The sequence below is a fragment of the Corylus avellana genome, chromosome ca1, assembly GCF_901000735.1.
Source record: "Corylus avellana chromosome ca1, CavTom2PMs-1.0".
Taxonomy (NCBI): Eukaryota; Viridiplantae; Streptophyta; class Magnoliopsida; order Fagales; family Betulaceae; genus Corylus; species Corylus avellana.
Window position 1 is genome coordinate 34982591 of NC_081541.1, and position 23993 is coordinate 35006583.

General features: G+C 34.8%; 4 protein-coding genes across 7 annotated transcripts; 2 read left to right on the forward strand and 2 right to left on the reverse strand.

Moving 5' to 3' along the window:
* Window positions 1-96: 96 nt before the first annotated feature.
* LOC132166117 (G-box-binding factor 1-like) lies at window positions 97-5325 on the reverse strand. Of its 3 annotated transcripts, none has more exons than XM_059576903.1 (9): window positions 5284-5325; window positions 4148-4246; window positions 3488-3650; window positions 3322-3373; window positions 3119-3167; window positions 2895-3043; window positions 2594-2671; window positions 1089-1214; window positions 97-420 (listed from the first exon to the last, which is right to left on the reverse strand). In XM_059576903.1, exons 3-9 carry the CDS (start codon window positions 3607-3609, stop codon window positions 322-324), a joined length of 675 nt encoding a protein of 224 aa, XP_059432886.1. In that variant the 5' UTR covers window positions 3610-3650; window positions 4148-4246; window positions 5284-5325; the 3' UTR covers window positions 97-321. The 3 variants fall into 3 exon arrangements, with proteins under 3 accessions (XP_059432886.1, XP_059432869.1, XP_059432877.1); XM_059576886.1 differs by having other exon boundaries at window positions 3488-3656; XM_059576894.1 differs by lacking the exon at window positions 5284-5325 and adding an exon at window positions 5189-5201 and having other exon boundaries at window positions 3488-3656.
* A 2317-nt stretch (window positions 5326-7642) lies between these two features.
* LOC132167391 (deSI-like protein At4g17486) lies at window positions 7643-12215 on the forward strand. Its single transcript, XM_059578352.1, has 4 exons — window positions 7643-7873; window positions 9053-9306; window positions 10520-10807; window positions 11659-12215. The coding sequence occupies exons 1-4, from the start codon at window positions 7857-7859 to the stop codon at window positions 11901-11903; spliced, it is 804 nt and encodes a 267-aa protein (XP_059434335.1). The 5' UTR covers window positions 7643-7856; the 3' UTR covers window positions 11904-12215.
* Window positions 12216-13055: 840 nt separating this feature from the next.
* Window positions 13056-16278, forward strand: LOC132183636 (quinone-oxidoreductase QR2-like). The gene is made up of 2 exons (XM_059597001.1): window positions 13056-13919; window positions 15759-16278. The coding sequence occupies exons 1-2, from the start codon at window positions 13294-13296 to the stop codon at window positions 15988-15990; spliced, it is 858 nt and encodes a 285-aa protein (XP_059452984.1). The 5' UTR covers window positions 13056-13293; the 3' UTR covers window positions 15991-16278.
* A 1356-nt stretch (window positions 16279-17634) lies between these two features.
* Window positions 17635-21754, reverse strand: LOC132167212 (NEDD8-conjugating enzyme Ubc12). Of its 2 annotated transcripts, none has more exons than XM_059578120.1 (6): window positions 21666-21754; window positions 19007-19120; window positions 18618-18726; window positions 18404-18482; window positions 18187-18303; window positions 17635-18108 (listed from the first exon to the last, which is right to left on the reverse strand). In XM_059578120.1, the coding sequence occupies exons 2-6, from the start codon at window positions 19113-19115 to the stop codon at window positions 17971-17973; spliced, it is 552 nt and encodes a 183-aa protein (XP_059434103.1). In that variant the 5' UTR covers window positions 19116-19120; window positions 21666-21754; the 3' UTR covers window positions 17635-17970. The 2 variants fall into 2 exon arrangements, with proteins under 2 accessions (XP_059434103.1, XP_059434104.1); XM_059578121.1 differs by lacking the exon at window positions 21666-21754 and adding an exon at window positions 20577-20673.
* Between the last annotated feature and the right edge of the window lie 2239 nt (window positions 21755-23993).

Sequence of the window (23993 nt, forward strand, 5' to 3'; positions counted from 1 at the left end):
TGTTGAAATGTGTCATGCCCCCAATTGATGAATGTCAATGCAAGAATTGTATTACAGTAAGTTGACAGAAATCAGACAAAAAAATCACCTCACGTAGGCAACAAAACTCATTTACAGTATTACACTGTTAAAAGCAGACCCTTGCAGAGAGAATAAACACCTAAACTTAGCGCTCTTCTTTGTTAATAATAATCTTACACATCCTTAAAGAATCAATATGAAGCTCACTCACAGTAAAAAAAAAAAAAAATCAGTTGGAGCTACCTTGTAGCTTCAAACTCCAGATTGATGAATTTCTATTCTGATCAGGAGTTGAGTCGTCTATTGTTTGTGGTTATTCCTTTCACCGCTACCGGAGTCGGGGTTCATAGCAATTTGGTCAGAAATTGCATCTGGCCCGTACATCTTAGTTAACTCATCCTGTTCCATCAGCAAACCAATTTAATTAAATAGTGGTTCCTTACAAAAACATATCACAATGAGGATGATAATGACAATCATCATTAGAAAGAAAAAGGAATTGAATTGAATTTCAAGTATCACTTGTATATGTTAGGAATGCAAACCAGAAGTTGCTTTGTTAGGAGTTTTACCCTAGTCAAGCTTGACTTATTAAAAATTATAGAAGTTCAGTTTGAGCTTTAAAATCTGAGCTATATAAGCCGAAGTTTGAAAGAAAAAAAGGTATGATATTAGTGAAAATGAGAATGCTTATGTACATTAAAAGGATAAATTAATGATATCGAATTCAAATATATATTTATATATAAAATCAACCAGCTTCAAAATTAGGCTTGAGTTTGTAAAATTGCTCTTTCTCATGGGTGGTCTGTGAGTAGAAGTTCAGACTCAACAATAAATAGGTTCCATATAAGAGATTCACACGGTAAGCTTTAAGATGGTTGTAATAATGAAAAACCCAGTTACTAATTTTCAGTTTTCAAAAGGGTCAGAGGAGGGAACCACAGATGTTACATAAGAATATGAGAATATGATGTATATCTATTATGTCGAACTATCATCCGTATGGCAGAAACCAAGGCAAACAGGGTGAATCAGAGTAAAGAAGCAGGGTTTAGATGGTGAACCATTATGGAATTGTTTTCATCACCAAGATTCCCACAGTCCTCAGAAAGCCTCATTAGCTCGTCCTTCAGCATGGAACTCTCGGTTCTCAGTATCTCCACCACTGCTTGTAATTTTTCACATTCTTGCTGTGAAGATAAGAATCCAGAAGCAGATATCATATGAACAAAAATAATAATCAAGTCAATTAAGGAAAGGCTAACAAGTTGTTATACTAAGTGTGAAATCCCATGTTTATGATAAAAATCGCCAAATATTTTGATTAAATCCTCTCAGTTTTTCCTTCAAAATAAATGGTATCGGATTGAAACCAGATAACTAGTAGGCTAGAAAACTGCTGACTCCCAGAAATGTCTAGTTTTCTATAGAAAGATTATTGGTCAAGCTAAGGTCACATTTTTGCTTGCCTTCACACAAAACCAAATTCCCTGGAAAATAAATAAAGAAGCTTTAATATCCCTTTTTCATTCTATTCTCTTGACTGATTTATGCCTCCACTAATTTTTCTACTTTCTTTTCTCTTTGTGATTACACCTTATATGAAGCATGAAATCATCACAAAATCAATATACACAAGAAGAAAGAAAAGAGAAGAAAGAAAAAGATCCATAAGTCGAGTTATGTTGGTTTTGTGCTTCAATTTCCATTGTTCACCTGTAGTATCCTGCTTCATACCTTTTATCATTGGGTCAAGCTGAAGGAATTCCGAAGCTTTCTAGGCCAGTCATTTCAACATAATATAATCAATCAATCAAATAGTATGGCTCTTAGCTCTTGGTTCCTCTAGGATCATGATCATCAATTATATTCATTTTTTTCTATTGTAAAGTTTTATTAAAAGGAAAGAGGACTTATACAGGAAGCAGATCTTTAATATAAAACTAAGCAAACAGATATTAACTTAAAGCGTGATCATGGTAAATGGAAACGTCCTCAGCATTTCTCCTATGTGCTAAAACCTGCATTTTGGTAGAGTATCTACCTCCAAGTTAACTTAAACCAGATCATCAATCAATAGCAGAAAATTTTCAGCATCCCAAAAGAAATTTAAAGCCTAGATTTTCAAAACTTCAAAATTTATAAATTCTCATCTCATGAGGTTTAGTAATTATTGTACCTGGAATGCAATAGAGATAGAAATATGGAAAATGCTGATAAAAAGGTAAGAGGAAAACTTAGTAACTGGATATGGTGATCCTTTTCACATATTTGGATAATAACCATCCCCTCAGCATAATGGCATTAAGGCAGCTAAACCTATGAAAGCTCAAAAAGCATCTGACTTAGTTGCCTAGAGATCATCCAGAAACGGTATAGAGGATTCCAAGCAACATCTGAAGTATATGCTCAAAACTGTACAGACCAAATACTATAATCTTGACCTTTAAATCAAGGCGAAATCTGATTACTGGAAATAACTGGCACCTTTGTGGACCAGATGCTAAAACTATTAACCAGAAAAAAAATATATCAAACAACACCTGCAGAATTGAACATAGACATATACCTGTCTGTGTAATCTTAACCTCCTAGCTGACTCCCTGTTAGACTGCTTCCTCCTCTCTTTCTTAAGTTCAAGCTCTTCCTGTAAAAGAAAGAGATAGAGGTGATCAAAATTACAAATAATTAATCTTGATCTCTTAACAGTTGTAATTGTACCTAAGCGACATGGGTTCAGGATGGAAAAAAAAAGGAGGGAGAGAGAGAAGCCAAGACAATAATATGCATTCTATTGCTGCAACAGACAGCAGCAACACTTTCCATTCCTGAATCCAGTTTTCAGATGTAATTTCTCATACAAGCATTACCTTCATAAGTATGGTTTGAGAACTGGATGCACTGAGTCTCATCCTCAAATTGGGATCAGTTTCACTCGTGGTTGCCACTAAGACCGGCAATGCCAAATTTTTATTTGGAACATGATACTGGACAGTAGCGTTGTTCTGTGAAACCACACCTGTTCAAGTATTACAGGTAATCAAATTAATGGGCTTTAGTAATGAAAGAAAAACGCACAAACTTCAAAACATACCATCTGCCAGCAACTGGTTAAATCTTTGCCTTTCACTTGCAGAAAACTCCTGCAAAAAGTCAAACATCAGGACATACTAGTGATACCTTCATGTCCAAACAGTTTTTACTCCACCTAGATTCCATCACTAGGCATAACGAATGCAATAGGCATTCAGATTGATTAAAAATTTACTCAACATAAAATTAACTAGAGTGACATACCTGGTTAGTGTCATCACTTTCATCTGATGAGCACACACTTCCAGTTGCAGCACTGTTTAGAAATAGCTTAGCAAAATATATCAGAGATTCAACTAACATAATAGAAACAAATAATGTAAAATAACTTATGAGAAGGAAAAGAATCCTATAAAGGAATTAACAATACCTTCGTGAAGGACCATTATTTCCAAAACGTGAAGCTGCCTTTTCACTTTCTCCTGATCCATTACCTACAAACCCCAAATTGTTCAAGCTTCTCTTTCTTTTTCTCTTTGGATCCAAGTCCATTCTTTTGGGAATCCTTTCTATTTTTTCTGGAATAGTCAATCCTGCACCTTGACCATATACAAGTAGTTCTATAAAATATATATACATGAATCATATATGGGCGTTTAACTACTGGAACAGAAGTATATTCAATCCTTAAAAGTTCCAAAATTGCTAATAAAAAAAAATATATCCGCATAATTTCTACGTAAATTAATTTGTTGGTGGAAATTGATGAAATGATAGATGTTTTGAAGACTGTGAGAGGATGTTGGAGGAGTTGAAATATTTTTTCTTCAACACTTTGTATCTCTAGACAGCTGTTTTTGTTTCTCCTTTAGTGATTAGTTATTTTGAGTTTTGTTCTTTTTGCTACTAATTCCTAGGTGGCTTATTTTGTATACTCCATGTGTACATAGGGTGCCTTACGCTTTTAATGATATTTCGATTTTTTATCAAAAAAAACATTGATGAAATGGAGAAATCTAGCTGCTATAATAAATATGTAAGAAAGGGACAGTACACTTAAAGTGAGATGACAAGATGAGTTTGTGATTACCCTAACTATGTTAGGATTTGCATTGACCTCCTTGTTATATACAACATGGTATTGAAGTGCAGGCCCATATTGCGGCATAAATTGATGCTGATAAACCACCTAAGATAAGCAAATAATCAGTTTTATCCAATATCATAATCAAAGGTAATCAACTCACCACATGAAATCAACAATAGGAAGACTTTGTTCACATATATGGATTCAACATCAAAGAAGCAACAGAATGTGAGGTGACAAAGGGAGGTGGAGTACCCCAAGAACAATAATATGCCTATTCAATAGTCAAGACTCAAGGCTTAAGAGTAAGTTGAAAGCTATGTTAAATACTCAAATCGATTCTTCATTATCATCCGCATATGCCACATCACTCATAAACTAAAGAAAAAGGCTAGATTAGTCTTCAAATCTCAGGAACGCTTATTCATTAAAATTAAAAGTCATACTAGCTATAGAGAAAGGCTAGATTAATCTTCAAATAAACAGATTACCGAAAATTTAGAGCCTCCTCTTTTACTATGAATTGTAGGACACCAAGCTCTTTCATTCTTGACTGTATGTAGGCTTTCCAACGAATTCAAAAACTTCTATTTAAAAACATTTCATTGCATAATAATAAATCATCACTTATCCCAAAAGCTTAAGCTTATAAAAAAGAGGAATTTGATATTTAATTAATACTTTACTGCTCCTTTCACATGTGAATTCAAACTATTCCTCAACAAATAAGGTCATATAGCTATAGGTAAAATATTTAATTAAATTATAGAGTGATCACAGCCTCTGCTATAATCCATATTAAATCACCATTCATCTTAAAATTTTAAATCCTTATAAAAAAAATATATGAATTTCATCATTTAGTTAGTAATTTAGAATCACTTCAAACCTCCTAACAAGACAAATATAACAAGCCAAAAGAAATATTAGTAACTCTTACAAGAAAATCCCAAATAAGCTTATCATCCACATTGAAGTTCATCAAAGGTCATCATAGAATACCCCAACAAAAAAAAAATAAATAAATAAAAGCGAGATTATTACCTGAGCAAATAAGAGGGATGGAAGATTCAAAGGAATGTAAATTGCATATAAGCAAGTAAATAAATTATATATATGAGAGAGAGAGGGAGAGAGACCTGTGGTTGTGGCGCGAAAGGGAAGTCCAGGAAGGAATAAGAACAGACCCTCTTTTGTAAAATTATTAAAACTTTAGCGGTTGCGATCGTTCCCTTAGGATATCTACGGTCAAGAAAAAATGGATTCCACCGACTTCCTTTTTTTCTTATTTTCTTATTTTCCTCTTTTAAATTTCTATTTTTATAATAACGAAGGTGTCAATGAATGGATTAATTAACCAAAATAATTTAATATTAAAAAAATTAAAATAAAAACGTAAATAAAAGTGAATTAATTTTTCTGTTAATAAAAATAATTATAGAAGTTTATTTTCAAAGAGTAATGTTAGGGACCATCTTTTTATCCTCCTAAAGCTGATGTGACTTTTAAAATTACCATTAAATTTTAGATGAATCGTACTTGAATTTTAATCAAATTGTAATTTTAAAAGCTATTTAACCTTAGAAGGATAAAAAGATGGTCCTTAGCATTACTTATTTTCAAAAATGAGTTTAAAAGAGGTCGAAGTTCTTCTAAGAACCTACTCGATTTATACTATTACATATTAATTTTCGTAACAAAAGGTTAATGGATTTTTCTAAATACTAATTTGTATTGAATTAGATAAAAATAAATAAATTATAAGAAAAAAAAAATACAAATATAATTTTTTATTGACCAAAATATGTATTAGCCTATATAGTCTTTACGATCATTTTATAGTTTATATTAGATTTTACAAATTTATATTGCCACGTTATTCAAATATCTATACATTGTTGTGACAGTTTTCTGCTACCGACTACCGACCAAATTGCACCTGCAAAATAAATAAAATATAAATAATTAATAGAGCTTGCTAGAGGATTCCGGTGAAAGATGATTTTAATGCTTAAGTTAATAGTTTTTCAAGTGATGAGAATAAGAATGCTTATAATCAGAGTTTCGAGCTATAAGCCAAATATCAAACAATGCTAGAGGATCTCCGTCCATTGGTGGAGTCACTTAAGACTTTGGGGTACAGTGCTTTGAGATTTTTCAATTATTACTCATCTCAAATGCGTGGATGTGATGATTAATACCAAACAATTCATTCTCAAAGATTTTCACATCTCGACCCACTAGGATCTACATCCAGTGGCGGAGTCACTTGAGGCTTTGGCACCCCCAAAGCTTTTAAACCTTTTTTTTCTTTTTTGGTTTTCCTACTTGAGTCCCGAAAAAAAAAAAAAAAAAAAAAAAAAAAAAAAAAAAATTTTTTCCTACTTACACAAGTTACCATTCAACACCTTAAAAAAAAATTTAGCGACACCTTTAATACCAATTGTTTGGCTCCGCCACTGTCTCCATCTCCGTAGGTCCGGCAGTTGAAAAAATTGCATCAATATGCACTATTAAATATAAACAATAAAATGCTTCTCATTATTTCTTGCCGCTTGGTGGCCCTCTAAAAGAAGAAGATGAATCTAAATAGTAAAATACATCTCATTTATGAAGCTAATCGCAGCTCTCTAGAGTCGAGTAAATACCGGTTTTCAGAGCACGGGGGATCTACATACAATTATATAAAGACAGCAAATCAATAATACTAGTATTCAATTAATAATAAATAAATAAATCATCAAAAGCAATGCTGTCATCCCATGAAATAAAGTATTATTGTTAGTTGTTGATGTTTTAAAAACCCAATTGAATTGAATCTCGATTTCCTCTTCAAATTTTTTTATTTTTTATTTCCAAAAAAAAAAAAATCATTTAATTACAAAGGGCCCAATATTCTTTTAATTTTAACTGAAGTGGGTAATTTAAATATTGCAGCATTTTACGTGCTTAAATATAGTGCACTAGAAATTATTTTCTCTTGATATATACTTAACACATCGGTTATTATTAAAACGTTTATTAAATTTATCAATTCCTATCAATTTAACATAATATCAATATAGGTTATGAGTTCAAGCCATGACCGACATTCACCTCCCATTATTTTCACTCCTATCAAATTGAATCTTAAACATTAGGCTATGTTTGTTTTGTTCTTGAAACTATTTTTTTGTGTTTGGCTTGTATGGAAAAATGTGCGACAGCGAAAAATGGTTGGCAACTTCCGATAACCTCCGACAAACGTTCAGCGGAGAGGTCTGCTCGGTTTGAGAAGGAGAAATAGTCCAATTAAAAATATTTTTGAGTTAATTATGATTTACCTAAAAAAAAAAAAAAAATCTATGCCATCTGGACCTGGTGACTCATAAAGCAAGTCAGTCAGTCAATTTTAATTTTTAATTTTTTGTAAAAAAGCAAGTCAGTCAAATTGAGAGAAAGAGACAGGATACTTTCACGGTTTCACTTTGAACTTTAGCTACCAGAGCTTTATTATTCTTCTTCTCCTTTGTGTCCTTCTCTTTCCTCGTCGGGCCTCAAAAGGGGCAGCAGCTTCTGTGCTTCCCCGAGCTTTCGTTTCATCTTTGTCAGGAGGGCCAAAGACAATGTGTGGGTTTCAGGTACACACATTGCTTCATTTCCAGAAGCCCTCTCTGCTCTGAATATGGCTCTATTGCATTTTGGTGGTTGCATTTCCTTCACTCTCTAGTGGATGCTCTCTGCGCAGAGGTCAGTGGGTCTCTTTGATTTTCACTCTCCTTTAATGGGTTTGATTTGTTTCTCTGGTTTTTAGTTTCTTCCCAAATCTTCCAAATTTTTGTTATGGTTATTGTTATTTGGATAAGATCAGCTGCTACATTACTTTTTTTGCTAATGAATCTCTGATCTGCTTCCTTGAAAGATTTACTGTATGTGTAGCTTCTTTTTCTTTTAAATGGTTTGTGTACTTGTGTCTAAGTCTACTTCTTCTTCTTTTTCTTTGTTTATGTATGAAAATAAATTTCCTATTCTACTTTCCCAGAATAATGTATCTTGTCCTACTTTATCTACTTCACACTCAAACAGTGAAAAATAAATTATCTTTACAAATGAGAGTATGATCTTTGTTATCTTCTAGGAGGTGTAATATTTGAAATTTTATGAAGATCTCGGGGTCATAATCTGGTGAATGAGGAAATTATTAGTGTTGGATTCATGGTTATCCCATATTTTGTGATTTAAAAATGATAGAGCTTACATTCTATTACTCAATAACAAGACATCTTGTGTTATTGGATGTGGACGGGCACGATTAAAAACCCACTATTTTTAACAAAAATCTCCAGTAATGCTTGGAAATGTCCTGACCATCCATAGTCAATAACAGGAAGTATGATGTAATTTGAGAACTTAACAAGGATGATTGGATGCAAAAGGGCGTGGGTTAAGGTAGTGAGTGAACGCCAAATCAGATTTGTGGCTGTGGCCCTCATGTAAAGTGAAGTGACAACTAAGTTCATCTACTTGGAGCAAAAGAATCACGTAAAGTAGATGAAAGATGTATGGAAAGAGACTGAAGGAACAAATTAATACCAAAATATTAAAATGAGGAATAAGATTATTATTATCCTTGGATCTTGAGATTTGTCTACTTCATACATTTAAGGAAGGTCAAGAAATGATGAAAGATATCTCCTTTTGTTCTAATATCGTGCATTTTATGCAACAATCAAGGACTAGATAATGATTTCTACATTTCATGAATACAATTAGGATTAGGTTAAGGATTGATTAACCAAATAAGTTATTAGCCTTGTTAATGTATACTATCATGGTACTAAAATCATGTGCATCGCAAATCTATTGCTTGCTTTCTTTGTTTAGTTTCTTGACATGGAGTAGTTGATGTTGTTGTTTCCATTTTTACAGGTTAGAACTGGGCATTGATGGGTTCCTGGTTTCACCCTTAATCATGAAATCAGGACCAAAGAATGCCTGGCACTCTATTATGCCTCTCTGTCTCAGAGGCAAATCAGCTACACGTTTCTGCTTGTTCCCAAAAGTGAAGTCAGCTGGATATAGTCCAGGCAACGCACCTGTCTATTTAAATGTGTATGATTTGACACCCATGAATGGATATGTCTATTGGGCAGGCCTTGGCATCTTTCACTCTGGGGTGGAAGGTTAGATGGCCTTTATTCTGGATTTCTCTTAATCATGAACTTAAACTCTAGTGGTTGCTCTTAGAATTGACAATCCTTATTGTTATCTAGTATTTAAGAACATATGATGCTTCTCATGGAGTTTGTACTCGAAATAATCTGGTTATGTATTATTGTCAATAGTGAAAGCACAAGTCAATAACTGAAATAGAACAGTCACAACTTTACTGAGTAAGAAAACAATGCCTGTAGATTTTATATTGATTTGGTTTATGACATCATGAGATAGCAACTACAGTTGAATTTTGTATACAATGGAATAAATGGCCTTCTTGGTTCTACTCACCCCTGCCAGATAATACTTTCTTTAACTATATGGACCAAATACTAGGAAAACCATTGTAAAAGATTTTCATTTGTTTGTCTCAATTCAAAGTGGGGGAATGTAAGGAGGCATTGGGGCAGAATCCACTTAATAACCTGTAATTGCACAAGTACAGGATTCAGTCTGATTCAAACACTTCATGTTAATGTATAAATATAATATGGCATGAGTAGATGTTTCTAAAACGAAATAAAGTTGCTGTATATTTATCAGATGTTCAGGCAAAACCACCCAAAACCAGCTTGTAATCTCATACAACATTGAAAATAGAGATGTTTAAATTATTTTCCTTAGGCTCTACTTGACTTCTTTGACCAATCTAACTCCAGAATACTTGGCAAAGTCTCAATCCCGTCTATTTGGGATCACAAAAATGAATGATGTTTCACAATTTTCTCTCCCTGAAACCTTAATTTGTATGCCAAAATGTTTTTGTCACTTATGCAACCCACACCAAATTTGAACTCCCATGCATCCTTGCAGCATGTTCAACCTAAACCACATGAATCCTTGCTGGTGGCTAAACTATGGATAAAGTAGCTTTTCAAATCCATGATGGGTCTGCTAAGCAGCAAAAGAAATTGACATTTCCATAAAACCTCTTTCCACACTAAGAATATAATATTATTATTTTTCCTTCCCTCCTCTCAACCCGTGCTTTACTCCCCTAAGGATAAATTCTCCCTTGCACGCATGTAAATATGAATTCACAAACATATCCTCTTTGAATGACCAGGACATGGAAAAGATCCTTATATGTTAAATAATGTTAATATATGTTCTGTTTCTTCCTGAATCATAGTATTCTCTGGATGATGCTAATGTTTTCTGATAGTCTCTATTACACAGTTTATGGGATTGAATATGCCTTTGGAGCTCATGACTATCCAACAAGCGGTGTCTTTGAGGTTGAACCTCGACAGTGCCCTGGCTTCAAGTTTAGGAAGTCCATTTTTATGGGGACAACATGCTTGGATCCTGTCCAAGTTAGAGATTTCATGGAGCGCCAGTCAGCGAACTATAATGGAGATACATATCACTTGATTGCTAAGAACTGCAATCATTTCTGTGAGGATTTATGTTACAAGCTGACTGGGAACCCAACGCCAAAATGGGTAAATCGACTTGCAAGACTTGGTGGGTTTCATATATCTTTCTGTATCATACACTATATGTTACTTTGAGGTTTGGCTTGCATTAACTTTTTACTCCAAGTATCGTAGACCCTTAAGGCCTGAATGCTTCTCATTTCTGTTGACTCCAAAGATTTTAAAATTATGCAAAAAATTCACAGCCTCGTGCTCTCCTCAGTATTCTATGGAAGTACTTTTAAGGTTTCCCTCTTCAGAAATATGTTTCATATTATAGGCAGATGAGTCCACAATGTAAAATACATTACAATTTGCATATCCGCATATGTAACTTAAGGCACCAAAACAACAAAAACAAAAGAACTTAAGATAAACCAAAACAATCAAACGGGGTTTTAAGTCAATTGATTGCATACTACAATGTTCTTTAACTGTTGTTTGATAACTATAGTAATTTTTAGTTCGTGGGAAACAACCAAAAGCAAGAAAAAAAAAATGGAAAGAAAACCCAGACAACTAAGAAACACGAAAAAACTAAGAAAAATAGTACACAAAAGAAGAGAAACTTTAGTGCTACCGCAAGGCCCTAAGCTAGAGAGTTATTGTCTTCATGCTTTGACGCCCCTTGATAAGAATTCCTGCTTGCGTCCCTCATCAGACCTTGCCTTGTTTAGACACATACAGGCTAGATGCTTAGATTTCATCATCAGCACTAGTCAAAAGAACCAGGGAGCACCATTTTTCTGGAAAAATAAAACAAAAATGGAGGTTGAACATGATATTTACTGAGTTACATGCCCTGCAATGGCACTAATTCCCTGGATATCACTTTCCTCTCATCCATCTGTTGGTTACTGTTACCATAGCTCATTCTTTTATCTTGTGCCTTCCTTGTAGGTTCACTGTGCAATTGCGTACTCCCTGAGGCCCTTAAAGCTACCACCGTACCCCATGACCCTGATTTCCAAGGATATGAGAATGAAAAGAAGAAACTCAGGAGTGCCTTCAGTTGCCTGTCATCAATCTCAATGCAGCCGAAGGAAGTATCAATGTCATCATTGTTTCTACATTCTCACTATAAAGGATGCTTACCACCATGGGAGTTGAAGAGGTCCAAAACTGTTTCATTGAAGGAACAATGAGAAGACTATTTATTTAGCACCTTCCACAATTGAAAGGACACTGACCGTCCATCTTGCAATTGAGCTATTGCAGGGACATGGGGTATTCCTGCCTCCATTAGCCCTTGGGAGTGTGAAATCTGTGCAAGTTTGTTGCTGTGAATGTCAAAATAGAAGGCTTATTTTCTGGTTTTCTGTTTTTGGTAACCTGTGTGGAGTTTGTTTGTTGTAGTTGTAAAATTGTGTTCTGTTGTGATCTCCATTGATGTGCAGTCATATTTTTATAGCATGAGAAGAATCCAAATAGATTAATGAATTGTTTTCATGCTGTCTCATGCTCTCCTTATATTGGCTACTCTCCTTGACTAACAAAATGCCATTTGTGTGGCTTATGCTGTAATTTTTCACTATGTGTTCTGGGTGACAATTTATGTTCTGATGTCAATTTTGAGTCGTGTCAAAACATGAGTATAATAAGATTATATAGGTCAATTATAACCTGACCTGTTTAATTAAATAGATTATATTTTTCAATCATAAATTTTTAACTTCGTGTTGAGTTTGTATCGAGTCTGTAGGTCAACTTTAATATGATCAAGTAAATTGAATGTATAAGTCTTTTCAATTTTAATATGTTAATTTCGTGTCGTTTGCAAACCGTATCAGAAATCGACAGTTTTATATATATAAAATTGAATGTCCACATAAATACATTAAGCTCCAGATTGGTCCAGCTGTTCAAAGTAGGAGCAAAAACAGACAGCTTTGGTCAAACGTGAAAATGGAAACAAACAGTATAGTATAGTAGTTTCACTATTTGTCGACTACAGAACTGGAATCCAAGATCATTTGTCGCCATAGGTGCCTTTACTCACCTCCCTGGATGACAGGAATGATAATTTCATAACCAAAGTAAAAGGTTCATCACGACTACGAATTTTACAGACTTCAGTAAAATATTCTGATTAACAACGACAATTTTTTTTTTTAGAAATTTAAGTTTCTTTTATAGAGTTAAGAGATAATTTTTATTTTTATTTATAAAAAAAAAAAAAAAGAAAAAAAAGAAAAAAGAAAAAAGAAAAATAGGGTGGCTACCCTGACTTTTTGCCCTTTTTGTCGATTTTACAAGTGAAGTTCAATCTTTGTTTGGTAATTCAAAATAAACAGATGTGCAAAAGTGAGAAAAAGAATGTTTTTAGCCCTCTTATTTTTCTATGTAGAATGCCAGCGATGATTGGTTAACACTTCCAAACAGCTCAGAAGTAAAAGGTCAACTCCAAGTCCGGTTCCAACTCATTCGAATGTTGTCGATGCTGCTGTCTGTTCTGAGCATTCTGATGAAAGTCTGACTGATTTTGGAACCTGTTAAGCCTCTATCTCATCCACCATTTTTCTAATCATACTGTGTATGAGTTTGAAGAAGGGAGAGCCAAAATTCAGTGATTATATTATAAAAAGCTCAGACCCAGTTGAAGTTTTTATGGGTAAAGGAGGTGGGTGTTTCCCAAGCAAGCAAAGGGCACCCGTAGGTGTTCCTGATCAAGATCCTCCAAACCCAGAAAGGGGCAATTCTATCTCTCTCCAAAACCAAATCTCAAGTACTAATGCAACCACCCATGTTCAAGATGGGGCTGTGCAAGTACAACCGCCCAAGAAGCTCAAGATTTTCATTGTGTTTTACTCAATGTACGGCCACGTGGAGATTTTGGCGAAGAAAATGAAGACGGGGGTTGATTCCGTTGAAGGGATTGAAGGGTTTCTTTATAGGGTCCCGGAGACGCTGGCGCCGGAGGTCTTGGGTCAGATGAGGGTGCCTCAGAAGGACATTGAGGTGCCCGTCATATCTGCGGATGGGCTTGTGGAAGCTGATGGATTGCTCTTCGGATTTCCAACGAGGTATGGGAGCATGGCGGCGCAGATGAAGGCGTTTTTCGATTCAACGGGGCGGCTATGGGAGCAGCAGAGGCTGGTGGGCATGCCTGCCGGGTTTTTCGTGAGTACCGGCACGCAGGGTGGCGGGCAGGAGACCACGGCGTAAGTATGAACTTTGGTTTTGAGTGATTGGGCTGATTCATGATTTGTCAGCAAAATTTTCATTATATTTGATGTTATTTGTAGGTTTGATTCTTGTTAGGTTAAGAATTCTTTGGAATTATATGAATTGGGAACAACATATAGTTCTATATATTTGTTGGTTGCATGAGTGTAGGAATCCTTATTAGATTTTATCCTGTTTCTCTTGTGATTTACAGCCAAACAAGAGAAATAGGATAATTGTAGTTGTGAGAACCCTTTGCGGAAGAACATGCTGAATGTAGGAATCAATTTGCAGGATGTGAGAAGCCTTTACTAGTTGCTTGGCCCCCATATATTGTCACCTAGAGGTTGTTTGCTTCAACTGAGCTTCTGGAGAGAGATGGACGAGTTACCTCAACAACAATTTATATCAATATTATTATGATTATATCTTGACATCAGATAGAAGTGATCTTATGTAGTTGACATCAAAGAAAGGGGTTAATCAGATTGGTGGGGATGATATTGCAGTTATATGGATGGTACAAAACTCTGCTAATCAATGGTTGGTCTTTAGATTCTAGACTGGAGTGGAGCTCCTATATGTGCCATTTGGGCTGGTTTCAGCTATTGCATTAATAAATTCCCATCTCTGGTCTAACTGATCAGCATCTGCATCTAGATGTTGTGGATTTCATCTTTTCTTCTCCTTGTTGTTTTTTCGTGCTTAGTTTGTGTTACGATCCTAGTGTCTCATATGGGTTAAGTCTAATCTTAACCGTGTGTATATAAGCTTTTGGACACCCCTCCCCTTGTAAGCCAGTTTTCAAGGGTGAGTTCTACCTACCTAACCTTTGTATCATTTTGTTGCATAACTTGGATATAGTTTACAGCTCCTAGTAGTTATGAGCTTTTGGGGATTCCGGATTATGCTTTTTTTAAATTTTTTATTGATGAGATGAAACAAGTACAGGGTAAAAAGAATAAGAAAAATTACAGGAAAACAAAAAATAAATACAAAACAGACCAACAAAAAGAACATTGTCCTTACCAGCAGAACTGGTTATAGTGGCCCATAGTGAGATATGAGTTGAACTTAAGGCACTCATATTTATCTTGTTATCAAGGATATCTCACTGAATCTATTATGCACCTAAATTTTTACTTATCTTACAATGAAAAGCTTATTCGGATCCAATATTAGTATCCAATTAGCCTTTTAGCTCAACCCAAATTATTATACTTTTGTATTTATTGGTCCAATGGTAGGGCTACACAATGGGATAGTCCTTCCTCACCCACAAAACCACCAACCCAATTGAAGATGGTATTTGATCCCGGGTTTCTGGTACAATATTAAGACCATTTGCCAGCTGACTGGCTAGCATCTTCTGAAGGGTTATTCTTTTGAGGAGTCAAAGATTAAACTAAGAACCTCCAGCATTACTTCATTTGGTTGTGGTGTCTTATATTTATTCAAACACTTTCATCCCATTATCATTTCAACATTATACACATTGATATTCCAAGTACTTTGAAATTGTGAAGATAATAATTTTTAGCCTTTTGGATTTCAGAACACTGGAACTTTGAGAATGCAAAGATGGATGGATATACAGCATTGATCAACCCCTGATTCCTTGTACTTTTTGTTTGGGGTGGGAGGGGGGGAGATAAGTATTAAAATTTTCTGTGCTCATTTTAGGGTCAGTTCTGTTATTTTGTATCACTCTTATCAGTTGCATCAATATCATTTGTCAAAGATATGGAGTGAATTTCAGCATTATCATCTAGATAAATATCATTTTAAGTGATTGAGTTTCATCTCATGAAATGGGTTGTATATAATTGCTGCAGTTGGACAGCAATCACTCAGTTAGCTCACCATGGGATGATCTATGTTCCTATCGGGTATACTTTTGGTGCCGAAATGTTCAAAATGGACGCTATCAGAGGCGGATCTCCATATGGTGCCGGAGTATTTTCCGGAGATGGCACTAGGGAACCAAGTGAAACTGAGCTTGCTCTTGCAGAGCATCAGGGCAGGTACATGGCTGGTATGGTCAAGAGGTTTGCCCAATCTTCTTAACTTATCCCTGATCACAGCCTCAACTAGCCTGGCTACATTCATGTCCAACTCCATTTTTTCTGTTCTTGATTAATACAGATTTTGCTCTTTTTGGGATATCATGTGTTAATAGATTTTAGATAGCTGAGGAGCATTTCATTTTATAGCCTGAATACATTGTACCCCCCACATAATGGTTTTCACTTCATTGTTTGTTCAAAATGTTACATTTGTATATGGTGTGAAAATCTTTTATACTGATTGTATTGATTATTATCATCAATAATACAGTGGTTGTGTTCTTCTCCAGAGGTTTCTTCTCATCTCTCTAGTTGTAGTCTTAAAAAATATTTCTATATGACTTGATGTTTTTCCAATGTCATCATATCTTATGGTGTCTCCCTTGAAACAAAACTTCTCTCTCACAAAGTTCAAGCTCACACGCCATTGGTTTTGGTTATAGATCTGAACTCTTTGACCGAAGCTTACTCTTTTTTTTTTTTTTTTTTTTTTTTTTCAAGTAATTGAATTTTATTAAAAAAAATGCAAGGGCATAACTCAAATACACAGGATGTATTAGGGAAAAAAAAAAAACCACAGCTTACTCATGAAAATCTAATACAATATTGATGATGTCATAGAGAAATGATGGTTCTTGATGGAAAAATGGCTTTTTGATTGCTAACTCCATATTATGCACATTGTCATCCCTTTGAGGGGAATATTTTCCTTTTTTCTTACCAGAGATGATTTGATGGCCATAGGTGGCTAGGGTTTTAAATTTTTACTGTAATATAGGAATTAGGATCATTTCCAGTTTATTGATAATATTCAGTTTGTTATGTTAGAATGGTATTTTTGTCCCCTCAAAAAGTGAAAAGACAAAAATACTCTTTAGATATAAAATATAACTAACTTGAATGACGGTTCTTCATCAAAGCTGATGTTACTTCTGATTTGTGCGCTGAGATCATACCATTTTTAGGTGGGACATAATTTCTTCCATTTTGGCCCAAATAAACAAAATTTACACAAATTTTATATCTATCGACCAAGTATATCATCAAGGAAAATGAACTTTTACTATAACCTTCTTGCAAATTGACATGCTAGTCAACCTAGCATTGTCACATTTGCCAAAATCAAATTTAATTATTTAGTAACTGATATGGTAAATTTGATTGGCTGGCGTAAAAAGTATCACTGAACTTACAAATCGACATAGCAACGCACGTGATATTGTTACATCAATTACAATTAAATTTAATTGTTTAGTAACTAATGTGGTAAGCGTTATAAATTGTCACATTTGCCAAAATCAAATTTAATTATTTAGTAACTGATATGATAAATTTGATTGGCTGGCGTAAAAAGTCTCACTGAACTTACAAATTGACATAGCAACGCACGTGATATTGTTACGTCAATTACAATCAAATTTAATTGTTTAGTAACTGATATGGTAAGCGTTATAAATTATCACATCAATTTGTATGAGACTTTTAGTAAAAGATTAGTACCTGAGAGCAGTACATAAATAGTGGGTTTTTATCCCAAATCTCAAACTTTCCACCTCATTTATGGGAAAGGAAATACCATTTGAGCTAGAAACCCACTAAAGAGTAAATAAAATTAAAGGTTGGGATATTTAAAGGCTGGAAGACATGACAGAAGACAGTTGAGTTTTAGCATAATTTGCCCAAGCATGGCAGTAAATGGCATGTTTTCAACCAAGAAAAATGAAAGAAATAAATACATAACTGAAGTCTTGTCCCGGTGACTCAACGTCAAAATAAAGAAAATTGGATATCCCCAACCAATAATTCAAACATGTCAATAAGTTACACAGCATACAGAATGGAAAACAAAACAAAAAGTTACACAGCATACAAACACCTTCCAGAGGGCCTCCACATTCTGAAGAATTCATGTCCAAACAGCACTCTACAGCCCTTGAACCTTCAAGCGATGAACTTGGTGCTTAGCAACACAAGCCAGCTGCTATATGCAACGCGGGAAGAGGGTCTGTCCTACATACCCACCAGACATTGCCCTTCGCACATTCGATTCAAACAGCTTTGGGTTGTCTCTTAAAACGGCTGCTGCATCGTGATTGAGCGGATCTTCATAATTTGGTTCCTGCGAGTACAAACACAAATTATAATCAAAGGGATGCCCCTAGTTGCAAGAATGTACTTGTGTAAGAATAATAAATACCGTGAAAAGATGAAATAGGCCATAAATTATAGTGTTGATATTTAAAACGGGTTTCCAGTCTTCTCTTAAAATGTTGAGACAGACATTTCCTTCCAAGTCGATATTAGGATGGTACACCTGCATGTTGGATTCACTGTTAAAATTACCTTACTGCACATAACAAATAATATTCTCAAGCAGCAACCTTCTTAATAGGGAACAGGACATGCTCATTTACCTTTGTCTTGCACTTGACTTTTGGTGCCTCATGAGGGTAAATAGGGGAAACTTGAAAAGAAAACAAAAACGTACCACCTCTGTAACAAGAAAACAAGATATTAAGTATTCAAAACTTCTCCGATAAATAATGGCATAGAGATTATCATGAAAACCTCACGATAAAATACTGTCAACATAGAAGAATGATGAGGAATTTTATAGAGTATGCTTACAGATAATATCCTTCATCAGGCCGAATGGTAACCTCGAAGTTCATCAAGTCATCCTTGCCATTGGGAAATGATATGGTACACGATTTTGGCAGGTTTAGTTCGCTGATATCTACACAATGAAACACACAAAGTTTAGAACATAACCCCTGCCTCTATAGCTCTGATATCAGTTAATTGAAAAGACAGATTATCAGGTTTTATTAGTCAAAGAACCAATGCATAGGCTATGAGATCCCATAACTTTGCCAACAAAAGTCTTCAAATAAAAAATAAGTTGGCTTAGCTGGTCCACAATTTCAGGATATGTCAACCAAATCCCCGTTCCTTGAGGAAAACACTTAAACTATATGTTATAGTCATTCAAAGAAATACATCAGAAGGCTCAATACCTTTGTGAAGCCGTAATTCTCCTGCACTTTGCTTCTTGACAGGTGTCTTTCCATTAGCATTCTCTGCAAGTTCCCTTTGCTTTTCCTTCACTTTAAATAGCTTAATCATTTTTCCTACAGCATAATATTGTAGTCAGTTTAAAGAATGCAATACCACCATATCCAAGAATAACTTGGACAGCACGATAGTACTAGATGGAAACAATGAAGCCAGTCTTGGCATAACAGATAGGATTTGCAAAGTTCATTGTGAAAGAGGCGACATCCAAGACTAAGAAACAAAGGAGGTAGCACAGATAAGGATCACCGAAAAGAAAAGAAGCCAATATGGAGTACAACCAGGTCCAAAATTTTCACTCAAGCCAGGCGCAAGACCAGCCACACTTCTACATAACAGGGTATGCGACACACACTATGACATCAACAAAGTACCAATCAAGGTTTTGCAAGTTATAAGCATTACTTTTACTGATCAGAGTCTGGCTATTCTTATAAAGGATTTAACCTCCAATAGGCCTCCCACAAAGGGTAACTTCCTTGAACAGTTGAACCCAAGTTACAATTTAGGAAACAAAAAAATGCTATTTTTCCCACCGATATTCCACATATTTCCCATCTCCATGACATATAGAGCCTCTATGTCAGTTCCTTGAAGATGCCTCAAAAAATCTGATAATATGAGGCAATAAACTTTCAAATGAAAAATGGATCACAGAAAAAGAACTAATCAGCTTAGTATTTCCTCAATTATGTGCTTTTGTCATCTAACAAAACAAAGCAACAATAATTAAGCCCTTATGACATCCGCCTTATTTTGTCCTTAAATATAGCATCGATGAAGACGAAAGACTTGTACTGCTCGGCACCACCATAAAGGTTGAGTCATTTTAATAACATGGCCAGAGTCTTAATCCTAGTCATTGGATTCGAATAAAAGCCAAAGCGAAATCAATCATGTTAGGTGTGATTCAGACATATAAGGGCGCAAATGGTCATTACACTAAAATTATTCTTTGAACAGATTTGAAGAATAATATTAGCACCTATATAAACTAACACTAGCATGCTAATTGTTTTCCTAATGAACAATTACAGATTTGAAGAATCTATTTGCCAATGCCTAACTAACAATTATCTCATGTAATGACCTAGAAAAAAGCGTTAATCACATCTATGTTATCCCCAAAAGGACTAGTCAATTTGAAGTTTCCCTATAATTCATTATAAAGCCAAGTTTTACCTAATAACTAGACAATGTAGGACTTAGCACTTATGACTATCTTTATAAACCACCCACTCCATGTGGACTTCTTTTCATTTTTCCAATATGGGACCAAAGTGTTAAATCTCATCACTTTATCATGTCAAAACTAATGATTTGTAACCGACTTTACAAAAGGATTAAAAACCAAACAAAATGATTTGACATGTATGAAATGATGGGTGGATGATGTGATTTGACATGTACCAAATTATGGGTGGATGATGCCAATTTAATTAATCTTGTACTTGAAGCATGTAAAGCATTAACCCTAGTAAATATACTAAATGGGTAAACAGATAAGGCAACCTTTCTGCTTATGTAAGCAGGCAGCTGTCAGCTTCCGTGCAAGTTTCTCCAGAATACTTCTCAGGAACTTGAGGAAAAAATCTTGAGCATATTTCTGGGAAGTTGAATATGTAGCTGTGTTTTTTGAAATTCAATGCTTTTATGGATTGATTTATTCATTCAATATATATAAACTTCAAAACTTTAATCATTGATGGGCCAACAAAATCATCCAAAGTAAGGCAGGAAACAACATAGCTAAGAAAGATGGCTCGAGATGTGCCCAAAAAATTCACTCTTTCATGAAACTCTTTGAACAACATAATTTAATGACTTTCTTTAGCAAATATAATTGAGGGACACCAATCCAACCTTATTCCAGCGATCTTTCTTTTGTGAGCTTGTTCTAGCGATCTAACAACCTAACAAACACTCATACACACCAATAATTCAGTAAACCAAAACCCAAAATTAATCCCCCAATACATATATAAGCATGATCCTAAAACAACACAAACACGTAACAGAGCGACGATCTCATGGACACAAGCCAATGGCAATGATTTGCAGAACATACAATAAAGGACCCGCTTGAAAGAAAAGCCCAGAACTACTTGAGTTTCCAACTATCTACCATAGATCATGCAACAATTCAGGACCTTACAGCCCTCTACCTATAGTAGTTTGTGACGTTCATCACTCTATATGAAACTTTCAAAAGATATAGGCAACACGTTCAAAAACTCCCACAACAAACAGCCTATCAGGCTATCAGCAATTCATAAAACAAGCACCCATGACGAAAGAACCTCTCTTTAGCACAACATCTAGCAAATTAATTCAAAAACAAGAAACCCAAAAACAGAATAAAGCCCCCCAACAAAAATCCGAAAGTCCCAACTAAACCCAATCGCATAGAACCCAGAACCTGATCAAAAGTCCCCATAGTTCCTCCAATCAACAAATCACAGCTACAACATACACACAAACATACATGTATAGATACACGTATGTGAAGCTTGAAACCTGGATCAGGGTAGCTGACAAAACGCGAAAGTTACGATCGCGGGTAAGAAGTTGTTGGAGAGAAGAAAAAGAGCGAAGCTTTACCTGGTGAAAAATAACCCAAAGGCCTTTTGAGAGAGAGAGAGAGAGAGCTCAGAAGGAATCTGCAAGAGTGTTTTTATATAATATATAAAGAGAAGGGGGCTCTCTCTCTCTCTCTGGCTTGCCTTGGCTTTGTTTTCTTTTCCTTTCTCTCTTCCTCGCGTCAATCATCGTCATCCATTTCAAGCTTGGATTTGGTTTCGTTCGCTTTCGACTGTGAAAGGCCTATATCGATTGTCTCCATCGCACTACTTTCTGTGTTTCAGTGAAGCCGTCAACCACAACTCGCCACGGAAATAAATTGATCACCACGATGTCGTTTCGGTAGTTCGAAATGTTTGTGCGTGCTTGTGGAATTACCCTTTTCAAGATTAGTGGACACGCGTTCGAGAGTGGAGGCAAGTGTATTGGCAGCAACATTTGCTGCAATCACAGGATTCGACACCCTGAACCGGGGAGGATGTGGCTTGATTTGACCGGGAACCGGTTTCCTGAGTTAAAGAAGCCCTTTTGAGGCAAATTGTGAAGAAATTTTTTTATCTAATTTAGCAGACTTAAATTGATATTTGTTTTTAAATATATATATATTTTAAAAATTATGAAACAATCACACATTCTTTACAAATCAAGGGCGACAATTTTGTGTTTGTATGTCGAGTTCGGATCGTGTCGATGCATAGATATAAAATTATATACGTTAACTTTAACTGAACTTATTATTTAAACCGGTAAGACTCATCAACCTTAATCTACTATTTTTATGCTGAGTTCATATCAAGTTCCTTGGTTGTATCAAAAAAATTTAGCTCTTATATCGAGTGTTGGGTTCAGATTGTATCAAGATATAGGTATAAAAATATATAAGTAAATCATAACTCGTTTAATTAAACGAGTTAGACTCTTCAACCCTAACTCGCTAATTTCGTGTTGAATTTGTATCGAGTTCGTAAATTGTGTCAAAAATTGTTAGGCATAACAAAGAAATCATGGTCAAGTTTGTTTTCTAGTTTTTATTTATTTTCTCAAGTCAAAGACATTAAAATGTTATATTTAGCATGGTAGAATTAAGTGGCAAATGGCAATATTAATATTGTAGTATAAGAAAGTTGTACAACTTGCTAAAGGCTGTTGTTTGACTTCAAATTATATTTTCATTCTGTCCTTATTTATTAATTTTTGTTCAAAATTAATCACTGTAGTAATTTGTTATGTGCATTTCTATGTTATCGATCCCAATATCATATGAACAGTAAAACCATCTTCCATGCCCGAAGTTTTCTCCTTGGATTTTGCACTTGCTCTCTTTACTAACATGGCACGGCACATAGTTTTAGATTCAGGTCTTCAAATTTAGATTTACTTTTCTTAATCAAATTTTGCTCCACCACACGCCAATGCCAACTAGTACGCATCGTATATTTTTTGTCCCACCACTGTTGCTACTGTTTGTTGGTTGTTTGTTTAAATTTTTTTTGTTTTTGAATAAGAGTTTTATCCTCTCTAAATCTACCATTATTAGTGATTTATGGGGTGAAGGATTTAGTCTCCTAACCATTGGATTGAAGAGGATTAGATCAGTGTGAGGAATTTTCTCTCACGGCCATAAAATAAAGGTTGAAAAATATGATTACCTATATCTGAGATCTAATATGCACAATAGCAGATATGTGCATTAATTATAGTTGTACATGGGTTAGTAGATAAGTTGAAGTCATAGATAATACTTAATTGTAAAATCTATATTATATCTATGACGTTATAATCTTATATCTTTATGCTTTGGATCTTATTATCAATGAAATTGAAAAGATTTTCGTTAAAAAAAATTTCCCAAGTATTATTTAGGTGCTGATGTTGTCGGTCAATACTAATTTTTTTTTTTTTTAGAAAATTCATTTTACCTTTTGAAGTTTCAGAGGTTTTTCAATTCGAACTCTAATGTTTAAAAATTGGCAATGTACCCCCCTAATGTTTCAAACATTTTCAATTCATACCCTCCGTTACTAATTTCCATTTAATTTGACAGAAATCATCCTATGTGCATCCCACGTGGGATTTTGATGCTCTCTATTCTAATTTTGCCATCATTAAAACCTATAAAATAACATAATTACCCTAATTAAAACTTATAAAATTACGTAATTACCATCAATTTCATAGGTTTTAATGAGGGTAAAATTGAAATAGATGGCATCAAAATCCCACATGAGAAGCACGTGGGATGATTTCTGTCCAATTAGATGAAAATTAGTAATTGAGGGTCTGAATTAAAATTTTTTGAAACATTAAAGGGGTACATTGCCAATTTTTAAATATTGGTGTTCGAATTGA

Bases quoted from the DNA above. Each gene is read 5' to 3' on its own strand.
- LOC132166117 (XM_059576903.1), bottom strand. From the start codon at position 3,609: ATGGACTTGGATCCAAAGAGAAAAAGAAAGAGAAGCTTGAACAATTTG. The intron at 3,168-3,321 runs GTATGTCACTCT...GACTTTTTGCAG, and splicing joins AAAGTGATGACACTAACCAG to GAGTTTTCTGCAAGTGAAAG. The intron at 1,215-2,593 runs GTATATGTCTAT...TTATCTTCACAG, and splicing joins GGTTAAGATTACACAGACAG to CAAGAATGTGAAAAATTACA.
- LOC132167391 (XM_059578352.1), top strand. The intron at 9,307-10,519 runs GTTAGATGGCCT...TCTATTACACAG, and splicing joins CTTTCACTCTGGGGTGGAAG to TTTATGGGATTGAATATGCC. The intron at 10,808-11,658 runs GTGGGTTTCATA...CCTTCCTTGTAG, and splicing joins AAATCGACTTGCAAGACTTG to GTTCACTGTGCAATTGCGTA.
- LOC132183636 (XM_059597001.1), top strand. From the start codon at position 13,294: ATGAGTTTGAAGAAGGGAGAGCCAAAATTCAGTGATTATATTATAAAA. The intron at 13,920-15,758 runs GTAAGTATGAAC...TAATTGCTGCAG, and splicing joins GGCGGGCAGGAGACCACGGC to TTGGACAGCAATCACTCAGT.
- LOC132167212 (XM_059578120.1), bottom strand. From the start codon at position 19,115: ATGATTAAGCTATTTAAAGTGAAGGAAAAGCAAAGGGAACTTGCAGAG. The intron at 18,727-19,006 runs GTATTGAGCCTT...TTCATTGTGTAG, and splicing joins AGAATTACGGCTTCACAAAG to ATATCAGCGAACTAAACCTG. The intron at 18,483-18,617 runs GTAAGCATACTC...TTCTTGTTACAG, and splicing joins CCTGATGAAGGATATTATCT to AGGTGGTACGTTTTTGTTTT.